The sequence below is a fragment of the Branchiostoma lanceolatum genome, chromosome 1, assembly GCF_035083965.1.
Source record: "Branchiostoma lanceolatum isolate klBraLanc5 chromosome 1, klBraLanc5.hap2, whole genome shotgun sequence".
Classification (NCBI taxonomy): Eukaryota; Metazoa; Chordata; class Leptocardii; order Amphioxiformes; family Branchiostomatidae; genus Branchiostoma; species Branchiostoma lanceolatum.
Window position 1 is genome coordinate 4,742,435 of NC_089722.1, and position 17,216 is coordinate 4,759,650.

The following is a 17,216-nucleotide window of genomic DNA, read 5'->3' on the forward strand; positions in this document are numbered from 1 at the left end:
GTTATATTTTCCAGAGTCTCAGAATCTGCAAGTTACTTACCGATTGTTGGAATGTCTTCGGCCCAGCCGTTCTCCCTCTCAGCTTACCAGTGTGTGTTACTGTTGTCTGTGTCTGGTATAAAACAGCTGTTCTCATGAACATATTATGATACATCTTCAAGCAAAAAGCTCTCGCCCGCGATCCCCATTGGTCAGAAAAGATGGCGTGTTGTTTTTACTATGAATCAGTTCCTGCTAAATTGTCTGTTATGAAATCATTTTTAAAAAAATTTGGCCACTTTTTTTTATTCTGATGAAATGTTGCAACTGGGTCATGGACATGTACACGTGTTCAACCATCATAACGTGAACAACAGCGCATCTGGGTCATAGCGGGAGCTCGATCAGAGTAAAAAAAGTGGGCCATGGACATTCAGACTAACCGTTAAACTGTTTACGGCAACACGTGTTTTTAAAGATTGTCGAGGAAGAAACTACAAAAACATAGCTATCATCAAAAAACGACTTTTGATCCATGGTTCTTGTCCCTGATGTGAAAAACTTTATAGACAATTAAACTCAAAATTGTGCACGTGTTGTCCACATGTTGTGCCCATGTCAGAGACGTCTGTGCGATGTTCTCGTCCTGCGACAAAAAATATGGACATGGACGCTTAAATAGGTCCCCTGAATATACCACGTTATTCAACCTGTTTTGGCAGGTGGGTAGGTTTGGGGAAGATGACGTTTAAGGGCCCCTCGTGTGTGACCTTGTTTAATGATTCTTTATAAAAAAATGCAACAAGACGATACACAGTGGAGCTCCAGACAGACTAGATGGTGTTGCGGACTACTCAACATTACAATTACATTTAGATACAACAATAAAACACCGAAGCTTGATCTATAGATACAGTATAAAGACTATGCTATAGATGTTAAGTAAGCAGTTGAAAGGTGGCCAAGGACGAGGACAACACAGCGCCCTTCCGAACACGTGCACAACACGTACACAGCTGTGTCCTTGGGTTCAATTGTCTGTAACTTATCTTTTGACCCAGATGTCTGTCGGACATCTTGCCCAGAGTCTCAGGGTGGGAATAGGCCTAGTTTCAAAAATTCTTCGGTTCGAGGGGGCACATATGCTAGATGTTGGCATAACGGCGCACCAAATCCGTAGTGTGCTTTTTGTCACATTTTTAGACAGATTAGCCGAAGAGGCTCGGTGGGCTTTATGGACCAGGGACGAAGACAACGAACTGCCGTTCCGAACTCGTGCACAGTTGCGTCCTTGAGTTCAATTCCCACCGCAATGGAAGATCGTGTGAAGTGCCTTTCCAAAAGGTACAACGCCGTGGCATAGTGAGCATTGAACCCGGGACCTATTGGTTATGAGTCCAACACTCCGACGCCACGAGTTTCAACAAATATGTCAAAAGCACGCGTCTTACATACTTAACCTATTTGTAATTTTCAGTTTAAACTGTCTAAGTGGAAACTTGAATCCTCAAATTGCAATGAAGAACATCATAAAGATGCAACTGTCTTGATAACCTTACAGTAGAAACCAAGGAAGTCAAATGATAAGATACATTTCCATGTACGTAACCATTATTTAATGCAATGTAAAACACACAAAAACCACAATGCTTTCAAATACACATTTAACGAAGAAAAAGGATTTCTTTAATACTATGTCGAAGTTCTGAAATGTGGAACTAATAAAAAACGTTACAGAAAAATCACATCTAACACTCGGTGCTGTTTACAGTTGATCTGAGGTTCAAACAACTGCATGTACTACGTACAGTCTATGATAGTTCCAGTGGAAAAGAAAATGTACACATCAGTTACTCGACATGGGTGGAACTCATTCTCAACAGTGCGATAAAGGAATACTTTAAAGGTCCCAGCAAATAATGCAATTGAAATCAACCCGGTAAATCATCACCGGCTTGCACTAGTGAACTGGGCGGGCGTGCAACACCCCCATCACCGTTGATGTACAGAGGAGGTCCCGATGGTATGGTTTGCAGGCTATTACTCGACAGGTGCCGCACCACTCCCATACAGAATGCCAAAATCCTCCACAGAATTGCGAAAAGTCGTGTTTATGTCACGTGCCATTTCAGTGTGGTCAGTTTGCTGTCCGTACAAGTCAATGATGCCGGTTTCCGTTTGGTTCGGATCTGCCGCGTAGTAATTTGCAGCGGTGCTGCATGTATGCTCATTATAATCACTTGTGAGAGTTCTACGATTCGCATCTCGTTGGTAAAGTGTGTTTGCTTCTGCTGTGGCATAAGGTCTGTCTACTATTTGGTTTGTGTCTGTCGCACAGTAATTTGCAGCGGTGTTGCTTGTATGTTCAACAGCCATGAGAGTTCCGCGATTGAAATCCGAATCTCGTTGGTACAGTGAATTTGCCGCTGCTACTCCGTAAGGTATTTCTTCCTCACCGTTTTCAGTATTCCCGATTTGAAAAGCAGGTTGTTCAGATGATTCTTCTAGCACGTCAGCATCCAAAGCATGAACTGTAGTCTCCTCATAGACAGGTAGAGGGGGCGGCGCTGCAGAGGCGTAGTGATGTTGGACCTCCTCATCTGCATCTAAAGCGTCATCGTTGTCGTAGTGATGATGGACCTCATCTGCATCTAAAGCGTCATCGTTGTCGTAGTGATTACTCAGAGCTTCTGTAGTACCGACCGTGTCCGCTATGGGCGCATCTGCTCCGCGTTCTACACTATATAGCGTGTCTCCCGTTTTCATCGCCGGCCAGCGAGATTCTCCCGATCGCAGACGTCGAAGAGGAATGGCGCTCAGGTTCAAATCGTCTTTTGTCGCATGTCCTGTCAACTCGGACAGGCTATGAGGAAGGATACAGACGGCCATGGCTTGAACTCCAACGCGCAATGTTGAACTTGCGGTGAGATTCTGTGGACTGGCTCTTCGTTTTCTCCAACAAAATAACGCGGTAGGGAAGAGTATTATAATTGGGGCAGCAACAGCAATGGCAACGATGAATAAAACGACGGGCTTTGCTGATGAGTTGGGGTTTCCAACAACACAGAAATCCTGATATAATGACGGCTTGAAAGTTAACCAGTACGAACAACATGATTGGTTCGTGGAGCCTGCACAAGTGTCTGTGCTGTTGTTATCCTGTGGTGAAAAGTTGTCGGATGAGGACATTGTCGTGGATTGCTCCTGTTTGTCCTTTGGTCGCCACTCAAGGCACAGCAGCAGATCAAAATGGTGGGTTTCCGTTTTACCCGGCCGGCGTATTTCACTCCTGTACATGCCAGAGTCTTCCGCCGTGAAGTCTTCGACCCCGAGCGCTGTGGTGACGGACTCGACTATGTGGCGCCCCGTGGGGGTGTTCCAGACGAATGATTGACCACTTTGGAAGCCTTCCAAAAAAGGCAGACGAATTGAACGGTGTTCATTTACGTCGAAGGTGTTGGGATGAACACCGAAGTACTTATATTGACTTTTAAAGAAGAAGGTCTTTCCGGTGAAAGAGCGGTCATGTTCACGTTTGACGAGGTAAGTTCCTATTCGGGGCCACTCATCCAAGTCATCAACGTTAGTGACATCACCATGGCTAACCTGCTCATCGGGACAGCGCAAAGGGTTCCCCTGGAACAGGTAAGAAGCGGACGGGTGTGCCGATGTTATATCTCCGGGTATTTGACTGATGTTGTTGACCATGAGCGATACTAACAAGAGCTGTTTACTCGGGATCAGCCTGATGGCCTGCATGGGAACCGCAGACAGTCTATTCCCGGAAAGTTCCAGGAACTCCAGACTTGCCAGGCCGTGGAAGGCGCGTTCCGATATGGCGGAAATGAGGTTGTTTGAGAGGTACAGGTTCCAAAGCGCTGCGAGGTCGGAAAAGACGAAGTCGCGAAGAGAAGCGATGTAGTTTCTGTCCAGGTCCAGAACACGAAGCTCACCCAGACGTTGGAAGGTTTGCGGAGATAAGTTGTTTACCCGGTTGTTGTCGATAAACAAATACCGTATGTACGGGGTTGTTTTAAAGAAGCCGAGGTGGGATATTTTGTTGTCTGACAGCTTGACAGTATAAGTGTCCGGAGTGATGGAGTCTATCGGGACGTGCGTTAAGTTACGGCCGGTATAATGAACGGTCTTCCCAACAGCAGTGGTCAGCAAAGTTAGCAGGCAAAATGAAGTCACGGATTCCATTTTGTATTACGTCAATATACTCGGCAGACAAAAACTTCCTATAACAACAAATAAATAAACATACAAATGAACAAGGGGGCCCAAACCTGTCACTTCTTCCCAAGCACAGCAGCTATCTACCACATAGAAATCGTGACCATTGCTTGTCCAGAACACGAGACATCAAAGAGGAAGCTCCGCTACAGTTCATGGGGAAGCCCCCAGGTGCCCCAAGATCATTCTTGGTTTTGTTACAACCGGCAACACGTCAAAAATCAACAATCCATCCGCTATCTTGTTAACCAACAGACACGCAAACGCTGACCAAAACATAAACTCCAATTTTCGTGCAGGTAATAAATGTTTGTGTGTGGGCATACATACTACCCTGATTTCATCAGAGGAACGCTGAACAGAATGTACTTTCCATACCAGCCGATTGAAGTAAACTCTACAGACACGATAAGCAGTGTTAACTCAGACGAGTCCTCATTTGCTTCATATTACCACATATTCTACTCCACCACTTTTGATAGAGATATTTGACTTTAAGCTCAGAATGTCATATTTTTCAGTATGCCACAGAATCTGCAAGTTACTTACCGATTTTGCAGGAATGGACTGACTTCGGCCCGGCCTTTCTCCCTCTCAGCTTACCAGTGTGCGATACTGTTGTCTGTGTCTGGTATAAAACAGCTGTTCTCATGAACATATTATGATACATTTTCGAGAAGCAAGCTCTCGCCCGCGATCCCCATTGGTCAGAAAAGATGGCGTGTTATTTTTACTATGAAACAGTTCCTGCTAAATTGTCTGTTATGAAATCATTTTTTAAAAATGGGCCATTTTTTTATTCTGATGAAATATTGTCCTGGACATGTACACGTGCCTGAACCATTATAACGTGAACAACAACGCGTCTGGGCCATAGCGGGAGCTCGATCATAGTAGAAAAAAGTGGGCCATGGACATTTAGACCAACCATTAAACAGTTTACAGCAACACGAGTTTATTTATTTCTGTTTTCTTTATACAGGGTGGGCGCGCTCAGTGCTTAACACACTGCTTTACAGACGTTCTCATGTACAGAATTACATAAACAGAATAAACATGTACAAGGAAATAGGAGAAACCAATCAACAACAAAAACATTCCAAAATTACAATATATACACAACCGAGCGTCAATTAAAATCATATACCATAAATCAAAGTCTATGAAGCAGACAGGGTCTTAAAAAAAGGTCGAGGAAGAAACTGCAGAAACACGACTATCATCTAAAAACGATTTTTTGATCCATGCATCTTGTCTCTGATGTGGAAAAAAAATTATAGACAATTAAACTCGAAGTGGTCCACGTGTTGTTCTCGTGTTGTGCACATGTCAGAGATGTTCTCGTCCTGCGACAGAAAGATGGACGTTTGATATGTCACCTGAATGTACGAAGTTATATTATGTACCTATTCAACCTGTTTTGGTATGTGGGTAGCTGCTGGGAAGACTACGTTTAATTGGGGCCCCTTGTGTGTCCTTGTTTAATGATTCTTTATCAACAAATTGCAACAGACGATACACAGTGGAGCTCCAGGCAGACTAGATGGTGTTGCGGACTACTCAACATTACAAGTACATTAGAAACAACAATGATACACTGAAGCTTGATCTATAGATACAGTATAAAGACTATGCTATAGATGTTAAGTAAGCAGTTGAGAGGTGTCTCAGCTGGAAGCTCACTCACTCACTCACTCTCTCCCATGGCTTAGTCAGCCGTCGGGGCAGCATAGCTCTCAGTGAAAGCTTTCCACTGCTGGCGGTCTTCCGCCAGTCTGGTCATCTGGCAGCAAATCTTTTTGTACAAATATCACGTACATTGCAGCAAATCTGTTTGTTGCTGCGGTGTACGTGTGCAGTGCCCCTGATAGTTGTTTAATGATGGATGTTGTCTGTCTGCAGACTACGACGAATGTTCAGCCGGAGATCACCACTGCTCCCAGCTGTGCAACAACACCGCCGGCGAGTACAGCTGCTACTGTGGGGAGGGCTACTACACTGATGAGGAGAAGGACTATCTATGCCTGGGTACGTTCTTCAGTATAGTACTTATGCGAGACTTGATGGCGATGGGATGTAGCTTGGATGAGTAAACAAATATGAAAAGCAAGGAGTAAACGACAATGGTGATAGTAGCACTGTGACGTATAGCTAGCATTTCACAAAATAAGTGTTTATGTTAAAGTAAATTTGCAAAGAAAATATGATGTATTGTTGACTCCAAAGTAAGTAATTCTTCCATGCATGTTTCAGACATTGATGAAGGCTATCAGGAGATTTCTGACTTCTATTTACTATAGTGAAATGTTTAACACTGTTGGGAAAGGCACTTTACACGACCTTCCCTGACGGTGGAGTGACGCCCACCGAGCCACTTCGGCTAATCTGTCGAAATGTGTGCCAAAAACACGCTACAGATTTGCCAACATCTGCACATTGACACCCACCAAAAGCCGTGAAATTTTAATTCTAAATGTTTAACTCCTGCATTTTTTATGTAAGAGAAAACGTCAAGCTACATTTGAATTCACTACATCAATCATATTCCAAAATGAATATTCATTCCTTCTACACGCGCGTCATTCCCACCAGACATCGATGAGTGTTATGAGGAGACCGACAACTGCACAGACCTTGAGGTGTGTGGGAACGATCCCGGCTCCTTCCACTGCAACTGTTCACAAGACGCTGTGCTGGTGGGAGGCATCTGCGTACCGGGTAAGTTTTGCCTAACTCAGCTTTTATCACGGGCAGTCGTCAAAGGCTATCTTTTCCTTGGGTATGTGTATTGTGCGATTGTAAGGTACTGCACAGTGCTACAGTAAGTAGTATGCCAATTGTCCAAACAGTCTGAAAGGTAATGTTGATTGTTTTAACCTTGTTGTGCATCCCCAGTGACCACAACACCAATGATGACGACAGAGACAACAACGACACAGACCACCAGTGTCAGCACAACTACGGAACCCACTACTATTACAACAACAACGTCCACTACTACTCTGCCTCCAACCACCACCATCACTACTACTCCTGCAGCTCCGTCCACTCCTGAAACCACCTCCCGTCAAAGTACAAAATTCTCAACAACCACTAATACTCCAACCACTGCCACAACCACCACTCTTCCTCCAACTACAGCCACCACTACTACTACTACCGTTGCTCCCTCCACTGCCAAAACCACTACACCAGAGTCTTTCCCTCAAAGTGCCATTACCAGTACACAACATTCTACTACCTTTAGCACCACTACACCCCCAACTACCACCACTACAGTGACTTCTACCGCAGCTCCCCCCACTACTGACAATGCTATTCCCAATTCGTCACCTCAGACCACTAGTGCTGCAGCTTCCACAGCTGTAAGCACCACTAACCCGTCAACAACCACCACCGCTCACACAACTGTGGCGACCACTTCTTCAACCACCACATTCAAGTCTTCCTCCCTGACCACTGCAATTGCAACTACAATGGTTCCAACAACCACTACGCAAACTGCCAAAACCACTGATGCACCACTTTCAACAACCTCTGCTGAACCTGAAACCAGTTCTACTACTACTACTACTACTGTCATTCCATCTACTTCTGCATCTACAAGAACTTCCACTGCTGGTACAACAACCCTAGTCATTACAACAGAGCCTGTAGAATCTACAACAACAGCAACTACCACTCCTCAGTCTGAAACTACTACTAGTACCAAACCTCCTGCTACCACTGCCGCCCAACCTCTGAATACGCCGACCAGGAGTGCAACTACAGAGGTACCGCTGACAGAGGATCCAACTGCTTTGAGGCCGCATGAACAAAACACTTTGGTTTTGACCATTACGATGACAATAGACGAGGTAAAAAATTATATATTTTTTGCGAGATTTTACATTGAGTTAGTTCTCTTTGCTGCTGAAGTTTGAGACAGTTGCAGACCGCCTGTCCCAATACTTAACAAACATGTACCTGTTATCCCCTTCTTACAGTTCACTGCTGAGGTCAAGATGAACTTCAAGCACAGGGTTGCTGAGATCTTGTCGGCGCACTGTCAGAGGCAGGTGAGAGAGGAGCGAGAGTGCCAGCGAAACGATGAGGACAGGACACGGCGCTCGTAAGTTCTGTGACTACACACTAAGGGGAAGCCTTATGTACTTCAAAAGGTTTTCAATTGTACAAGGGTTCCGAGAATGTGATATAATAATTAGCATTCATCACATAGGAGAACCTTTACACCTAAAAGTACATTCTGCATATATTGCCTTAGATTACTAGTATTTTCCTTAAATGATAGTCATTCCGACGTAAGCCCTCAGTAGAGCACAATGAATTAATGACATTTTCCTTTGCTATCAACCAAATTTCAAAGAAGATTCTACGACCTTACATTTCCCTCTAAAGCCAAATTTCAACAAGATTTCAATACCCGAAGTTTATTCCTTCAGGCTGGATGCAGTCGTCTTCAGCCCAACTGACGTGCACATCCCTCCCGGCTACCCCCAGCGGTCCTCCACCAGAGGCAGCATCCTGCTCGCCTTCTTCGTCATCCGGCCAGACTCCGCCGATGACTTGGCACATTTCCCAGTCGACACCATCGCGATGGTTCTGCAACTCAGTCAGCCACAGCTGCAACTGCAACAGGCTCTGGGCTCAAAACCCATCACCTCCATGGTGCCTTATCCGCAGTACCTGTATGGCGCCACTGTTACAGCAGCTACACGCACTACGTGAGTCAAACATCAGCGTACACATGTGCTTACCATCTGATTGCAAAATTGACTGACAGAAAAAAAGTGATTTCCAACACCAGGAATAGGACTTGGTCAAAGATTAAGATTTGCCCACTATGTCACCAGTCTATATCAAACAATGAACTCGCAACTTCTATGATGCCTCTTTTATGCAGACCGTAGATAGCCAAATATGTTGCTTGGTGAGCAAAAGCGAATAAGTTGTAACCTGTTTCGTCTCTATCTAGGGACTGTTGGCAGTGTTGCAGGGTCCTGATTTGTATACACGCGGCTCAATCCCATCTGGAAACTATTGGATCTCAATGTATAGTTTTCTGTTGAGTAAATGAACAAATCGCCATTATCATTACCTCAAATAGCCTTGCTGAAGGAAAACCACCAGGAAAGCCACAAGAGGACTCCAAGTTCCCCCTAGTGGCAGTCAGCGCAACTGCAGCTGTGCTGGCCTTGGTTGCTCTGGCCATTGCAGTCGTCGTCTGGTAAGTTTTTTGTGACGTGCAACTTATAGTTTGGTCTGGTAAGTATGTGGGGTTACTGAATCCATGTTAATCTTTGAACGTATATACTGCATGCTTATAGTTACAGAAACCATTGAGTTAAGATTTAGACAACGAAAGTTTATTGTTTATTGCAAGTTCTTGCCCGTAGGCTAATTGCAGGTACATGTAACATGAAAGGACGAACAGAACAGGACACACAATCCTATACAATAAGTAACAAGTTTAGGCAATCAGGTTTAAAATCAGAGAAGCCACATGCCCCACATTGTTATTGGCTTCGTTAATTTCGCTCATTATCTGGGTTAAAACATTGCAATAAGCTTTTTGATACCTTTGATCTGTAAACGTCATCCAAACCTGACACTCACTGTTTGCATTGAATAGTTGGACATTGTACAATCAAATGCTATACCTGTACTTTGCAACAATAACACGATGGAACTACATAATAAAGCAACATACAATCGATGGTGCACATACTGACATATTCTGCCTTCCTTACCTACCTGTAGTCTGAAGAAGAGCCAGGCAAGTGCGTACCGTGTCGGAACGCCCCCTTACATGGATACCCCGGTACTGCAGTATGACTACGACGACTCTGTGAAGCGTGTGAATGAACCAAAGGAAGTCTGGGGAGTAGATAATCCAATCGTCATCCTGGACAGCAAAGTCTGAAGGTTTCAATGAAAATGCATAGCATAGATCTAACCTTTAGCACACTGAAGTAGCCGCTTGGCATCCAATTGGTTACAGTTAGGCAGCATGGTCTCTACCACACAGAAAAGTGTAGTTTATGTTATGTGTATGTATACAGTATGTGCATTGTATTTCACTGTATCCAGAGAACCTGAAAAAGGGTGTATCTACTGGTGAACAGATATTAAATGTGTATTTGCCAAATAGAGTCCATTCCAAGTCACCAAGAGGGTTTTATAATATTTGTAATAATTTAGAAAAAATTCTAATAAAAGAATATCTGACTGACAATAGTTATAAATTTTTCTAAAAGATTGAATATGAAAATATGAATTTATTTGAATTCGATTAGATAATTTAGAAATATTTTGAAAGGAACTGCACAAAAATCTCTTTATAAAGAATAATTTCTAAACATCGATGTGATTCTTTCACTTTTATAAATATTTACAAAAAATGGTAGAAAATGGTTAACAATGGTAGAATGGTGATTGCCCCCTTAAAAGTAGGTGCTAATCCAGCCCTTCTGTCTGCTTTTGTACATCTTTAGACTTCACTGCGGGACACTGTTGAATCATTCGTGGAGAGCATTCTTCCCTATACTTCACAAGGATGTGTGAATTGCTTTTTTCCCAGCCCTCTGACCTATTTATAAAGATGTTACAAATAATGGTAAAAAATGGTAGGAAATTGTAAATAATGGTAAAATGCTGTTATCATTATTTAGAAACTGTTAGAAATATCATATTCCATATGATGAATATTTATAAAGTTTTAGAAAACCGGAGGAATATCTATAAAGTTGAAATCACATTCAAAATATTTCTAAAGTATGAAATCTCTCACACAAATAATTACAATAGATTGGAAATATTTGTAAATTATGACAATAACAACCCTCTTGGTGACTTGGAATGGACTCTACATGTAGTATAATTTCATCTTGATCTATCCCGGTTTGTTTTCTTTAGTTTCACATCTTAGTGGAGAACTAGTCAACTACACCTTCCAAATGTCGCGAAATTATTTCTAGATTGTTCAAAGTGACATCTCTCCTTCTGGCATGGTGTAACCAAAGTCCGACCATTCATGCATATTTTTACCAATTGTTTTACAAGGGATTCCACTTGGTTTATTTTGAATAAACAAGTTTTGAGTCCAAAGGTAATTGTGATGCAGGGCAAATGAGCGGATCTGTTATTTATAGAATTGAGAATATCATGAATTATCAATATATAACCCAGTCTGCTTCAAAAAGTGTGGTTCATGAGTAGTTACTTTTAAAATTCATATGAATATGTATCGTATGTTATGTAATGTAATCATATAGATGACAATATAAGCCACAGTAAAACAACACTTAAGTCACCATTACTGCAACCTGGAGCTTTCTATATCAAGGATGTGATTTTGATGCTTCAGATTTGTATAATATACTATGTACTTGTTTTGACCGGCATGTTGTGTTTGTTCCGTGAAACCTGTAACTTTCAGACTTAAAATGGGGGACTATGTTCAAAGAAACAGAGAGATGTAGATGCAGTCTGTAGATGTAGACATTACTTACAGTTAGATCATAGTCACATGACTGCCAACACCTATAGTACATTTGTAATATGGCATGAAACATGATACAAAGCTGCAGCACATTGTAATGGATAATAAAACACACGAAACCTGAGTATATTATGCAACCCCCTTTATTTTCTTTGTACCTACCACTGTACTTTATTTGAATAGATTATACCGAACAACCATCTAGATAATATGAAAGAACCCCTCTCCTTATTTATCATAACAATCACATGGTAGAGAAACAACGTTAAACAAAGCAGCGAAAGTCGGGAGAAAAGTACACTACATCAGATATGAGGACAGATTCCAATTACATGGTTCAGACGATATTTTGTGTTACATTTAGGCTACACCAATTAAACTTGTTGGTTCACAGATTTCAAAAAAGATATGCTGATTTGGAAGACCAGCATGACCAGAGTAGGGGTAAGATTCAAGCTTTCCTCCCAGCCCTCTGTTTCATCTCGTCTTCTTGCTAAATTCGTAATTATAAATATCCAAGAACCAAGCAAATGAATTGATGTGGCTTTATGACAATAAGAAAACAATTGCAAGATAGTAATATAACAGCATAGACCACACACATATACAAACTATTATGTAGTACAGTATCTGATTTCTAATATGCTTTACAGACAACTTACATGTATAAAGAAGTTCCCAAAATATGCTGTGAAAAATCTGAAACTCGATTTCAACAAAGTGTACCACTATACATGTACATAATGCTTAATTTGTATACCACTACAATAATTGACCAATATAAGCTTTTTTCTTGTCTTTTTTTAGAAATACCTTTTTTACAAGGTACCATGATATATCTGTTGTAGAGCATTTTAGCTGTCAACATTCTCTATATTTCATAAGGCCACACCAATTTATTTTGTCGGTTCTCGGATCTTAACTGTAAAATCAACATGAGAAAAATATGAGGGGAAAGTTGGTGCTTTTACAGCGACAGTGGGAGTAGATTATAATCAGATATAGAGCTGTGTACCAGTACTGATACAGTACCGGGTACAATCAATTAGGTACAGGTCCAAACTACCTGACCCTGCTGTATTGGTACTGGACCTGACTCAGGGGATGACCACTTTGACAGATAAAATTACTATGAAATTACCGTGGCAGTGCTCTAAAGCCACTCTAAAGCACAGGAAACACATTTGCATGGCTGGAGTCAAATTTTCATCTGTGTTTTCATAAAAATAATACCTAGCAAAATCAAATATCATGTTTTTACCAGTTCAAACATGCTTTTGTCCTTAAGTAGTTCAGGTACAGGTTAAGGGTCGGACCTGTACCTAAACCCGTGTACCTGTACCTGTACCTAACATTTGTTTAGGTACACAGCTCTAATCAGATACAAGTTTTCCTCCCAGCCCTCAGTTTTCATCTTGATCTCTTATTTTCTACTTTTACATGTCAGAGAACCAATGAAATGATTTGGTGCGGCCTATCTCTCAATTCCCTATATTTCATAAAGGCAGCAATTCATTATTTCATACCAACGTTTCAGGCCTACAAAAGGGAAACACTATCCATACACTAGCACATACAATCACATATACACCTTCTCACACTGAACACAGTAGCAAAAAATAATTCCATATTTTTTCACTTGGAAATAGTATACAATTGACATTTAACTATATATATATCATGTACCAATCACCCCACCCCTTCAAGCAACACTAAATGAGACCTCCCGGGCTACCTACATGTAAAAAGAGATGACACCAAAAATGTGTGTGAAACAATAAATTGTCCCATGATTGTCCATTCTATTTCCTATTTGGAGAAATATTTCAATGACATTTTCAGTTTGAATCCACTAGGACAAAAACTGGTCTGAAAGGGTGTGAAAGAATAACATTTAGTGTATACAATGGGAATACGAAGCATACATGTAACCCTTTAAAACAAACCATACCAATAGTTTATCAACTCATTCTGGACTCCATTTGTGAAAGGTTAGTCTAATTACATTGTAGATGAACACCATCACCATTTGTGGAGTTTTATTTTTCTTTACCCTTTTTTATTCTAACAAGAAGTTGTAGCATATTAGGCTCTATCAGTAGCAGGAAAATAGGTGGTTAAACAAAAAATATAAAAATGAACATTAAGTTATTCATTCACTTAATGAAATCATCATAGACTACATTTTTGTGGTTACTCTTTGCAGTGCCCAATGAAGGTTTCTTCAGTTAAGATATTCTAAAATATTTCAAGTTTTTGGTCAAGTCTTCCTGTCTCAGCCACTATTTTTGAACAGTTATCTCTATAATTTACACCGAAATTCCAGTTTGAACAATGAAACCTTTCTTGAATTTTAAAAAAAATTCAGATTCTATTAGTGCTAATTTCCCTGAATTTCGAGAATAACGAAAATTTGTACAGCAAGCATAGTGCTGAATGTTAACCTCTTTTGGTTCTACTTTGTTTGCTTATCAGCTTTGTCACAGGTATTGTCTTTCTCCTTTCAATTGAGGACTATGCTTGACCATTTTTAGTCCAAATGCTGTTTTTTAGGATGCTCATATGTATTTTTCAACTATCAAATCATAACTGAACTTTTTAAACCCCAAAAAATAATACTACAGCAACATAGATTACTAAAAGAAAAAAATTAGTGGAGGAAAACAAATAAGAACCTATCATATGCTTATTCTAATCCTGCTCAACCCTAATGCTACTGATATGTAACAACCTTAGCAGTATCTGCACTATCTGAAACCATTCAATCAAAAAATCTTTCAAGCCTTGAGTAAAATCAGACTGCATCCCAAATTGGACATACAAGTTCTAAATTTTCTCAGAAGCAATGGAACTTAGATAACTGTCTGCTCCACATTTGTAAGATTACAAAGCACAATGCGGTCGTTTGTCAATACTTTTTTACCATACTCCGATAATCTGAGGATTCTGAAAATGTATGAAGTTTTAGAAATTGCAGCTTCTGTCAGATGCCAAAATTTAGTGAAAACTATCAGCTGTTTGGCACTTGCATTTTCAGGATGTTTTTTATAACCATTATTTTTGATTCTTACAAAAAAATCCACAGCTGTTGAAGTGTTGAAAATCCATTACACTTTTGTCTAAAATCTTTTCTGGAACAGCAAAGCAAAGGCTTGTTGAATTTCTTAAAGTGGTATGATTTTACTCTGACTCTATGTCACATGACCCATTCAAGGCTTTGGGTCATTTTGACTTGAGGATGAGAGGACTGAACGATAGCTTGTTAGTTAGAGCTTTACTTTGAGTACAGAAATAGGGTACTAAAAAAAACCCTTTACAATTACCATGATCAGGGATGAACTTTTATTCGAATATAAGCTCAGTGTCTATTCTGCAATACTGAAATAATTCATCAAGAAAAAAGTTTCAAGTCCCCCTAGAATTTTACATTGACAAGCAGCTTTCCAGGTTTCCCTGGCATTTGCAGGTCATACTGCTGAGGCATTGGGTAAAAAAACGCATGTTTAAATGGTCTGAATATCCCAGTAAATCTTACCTATCACACCAAATTGCTTTTGGGAATTTTGGGTACTTTACAGTTTGAAAACAGAAAAGAAACATGATGAAAGTGATGGCAATGGCCCTTTAGCTGGGTGGAGCCCAGTTGACAAAAGTTGATAAAATCTTGCAAATTTCTGTTTCTGTGAAGTGTTGTTCAGACATGTAACTTACAACGTACATGTATGTAACTACAACAAAAACATGAGGAAAGTTGTGTACATTAGCACAGAGGAGCGCAGTTGACTTCAAAGTTGGTCAAATTTGGCAAATTTCTGTTTTTAAAGTGAAAAGTGTTGTTGATAACTACCACACAAAGGTAATCAAAGTGATGTTGACTGCCCTATAGAGTGTTGGAACCCAGTTTGACTTCAATGATGATTAAATTTCTGTTTCTAAAGTGAAAAGCGTTGTCCGTAACTACAACACAAACATGATGAAAGCTGGGATGACGGTCCTATAGCGCGGTGGAGCCCAGTTTCTTCACGCCTCTTCTCTGCGCGAGCTTGGACGCTCCTATGTGATCCAGGGTCATCTTTGGAGAGGTGTTCAGGGCAGAGTAGGTGGCAGCCATGGCACCCTGGAAAAAGCAAAAGGAAGAACTTGTTATAGTCAATTCATTTCAATAGAGACTTCATTTCACGGTAGAAAGGGAAAGAAGATTTCTGCTGTTTTTCTTAAAGTTCACAGTTGAGACACTTCCGTAGTGGAAATAAATAGACGGATTTGAACCACACAAACTGGTTTCGTCATTTTGCTGTGTCATGAACATGCAGCGGAGAGGTCAATACGAAAACTGTGAAGATAAAACCACCGTCAACGTTTCAAAAATTACAGAATTCAAAGTATCTCAATGACTTGAGTGCAGCAACTCTTAACGTATGGAAGAGATCCAATCCATCAATGAAATATCAATTTCATAACAAGTTTCCTGAGCCATTCAACAAAAATTTATTTTATTTATTGTTTATTTCGGGCTCGACGGCCCATATTGACAGACAGACACATACACATCAAAAATACATCGAAAATAAGTATTTACAGTGGGCGAGGGCGAACAAGTTTACAGTAATGTCGCCAGAATGGACTCGACGGAAAGGCCTCTGAACGGAGCAGTACCTTAATGATGGGATTCTCAGACACGAACAGCCGAGTTACGAACGAATATATCAACACGCATGTTTACAAAAAGCCCACTGTTGCTGGTGCTTCTCGGTCGGGACAACAGAATTTTAAAGCCGTCATGGTAGGCTACCAGTAGTCTATGAATGGTTCCAGCTCTATAGCTTGAACCCAAAACTTGAACATAACCGCTACTTTCCTACCAACTGAACAAACCTGGTAACTTGAACCATTTGAGAAGAGAAACAAGTAACTTGGGACAAGGCCCAAACTTCCAACAACCAGCTGGTGGTTCTACTGACCTGTGCAGCACGTTTCTTGACTCTATATTGAAAGCTTGAAACATGCAGTGCTGTAGCTGGCTTGTTAAGCTTGGGCTACAAAGGGGCTTGGCTGCCAAGTGCTTCCATAAGCAGACCTATTCTCCTACACTTTCTGCCATCTAGTCAAATCAATGTTACATTTGCACATCTACCATAGCATTCAAAGTGTGACAATACAATGAACACTACATACGTCTGTAACAGGCATCTGTATTTATGTTCTACGAATAAGAATCGAGAAACAATCACGACGAGAAACTATTTGAAATACGTATTTCTCCTTGGTGCTGAAAGACTTTCACATGGTGAAAAGTGCATGTGGATTTTATTCAGCACGAAAACTACCACCATTATGGTTACCTAAACTGGGATATTTCATGGGTTTGAACAACTGACTTGTTACTGTAATTTTTGATTTGTTAACTGTAACTTTAGTTTAGCTAATTTAACGGTCACTAGTCAACCGCTGAAATTTCATCATCGCTATCATTTGATCACTAATATTTGAGACAGTGATG

The 17,216-nt window shown here is 40.8% G+C and overlaps 2 protein-coding genes across 4 annotated transcripts in view; one reads left to right on the forward strand and one right to left on the reverse strand.

Moving 5' to 3' along the window:
* The window catches only part of LOC136430490 (mucin-like protein), a 32,600-nt gene extending 22,240 nt beyond the window's left edge, over positions 1–10,360 (forward strand). The window contains exons 27-33 of the mRNA XM_066421163.1: positions 6,118–6,243; positions 6,808–6,933; positions 7,111–8,072; positions 8,202–8,326; positions 8,658–8,939; positions 9,323–9,442; positions 9,976–10,360. Of these exons, the coding sequence (XP_066277260.1) occupies positions 6,118–6,243; positions 6,808–6,933; positions 7,111–8,072; positions 8,202–8,326; positions 8,658–8,939; positions 9,323–9,442; positions 9,976–10,138 (1,904 nt within the window). The 3' untranslated portion in view covers positions 10,139–10,360. The remainder of the gene's footprint in view (positions 1–6,117; positions 6,244–6,807; positions 6,934–7,110; positions 8,073–8,201; positions 8,327–8,657; positions 8,940–9,322; positions 9,443–9,975) is intronic.
* Positions 10,361–11,841: 1,481 nt separating this feature from the next.
* LOC136430497 (ribosomal protein S6 kinase alpha-3-like) overlaps positions 11,842–17,216 on the reverse strand; it is a 65,125-nt gene continuing 59,750 nt past the window's right edge. For all 3 annotated transcript variants that reach the window (XM_066421175.1, XM_066421184.1, XM_066421192.1), the window contains one exon: positions 11,842–15,833. In XM_066421175.1, coding sequence (XP_066277272.1) covers positions 15,711–15,833 — 123 coding nt within the window. In that variant the 3' untranslated portion in view covers positions 11,842–15,710. The remainder of the gene's footprint in view (positions 15,834–17,216) is intronic.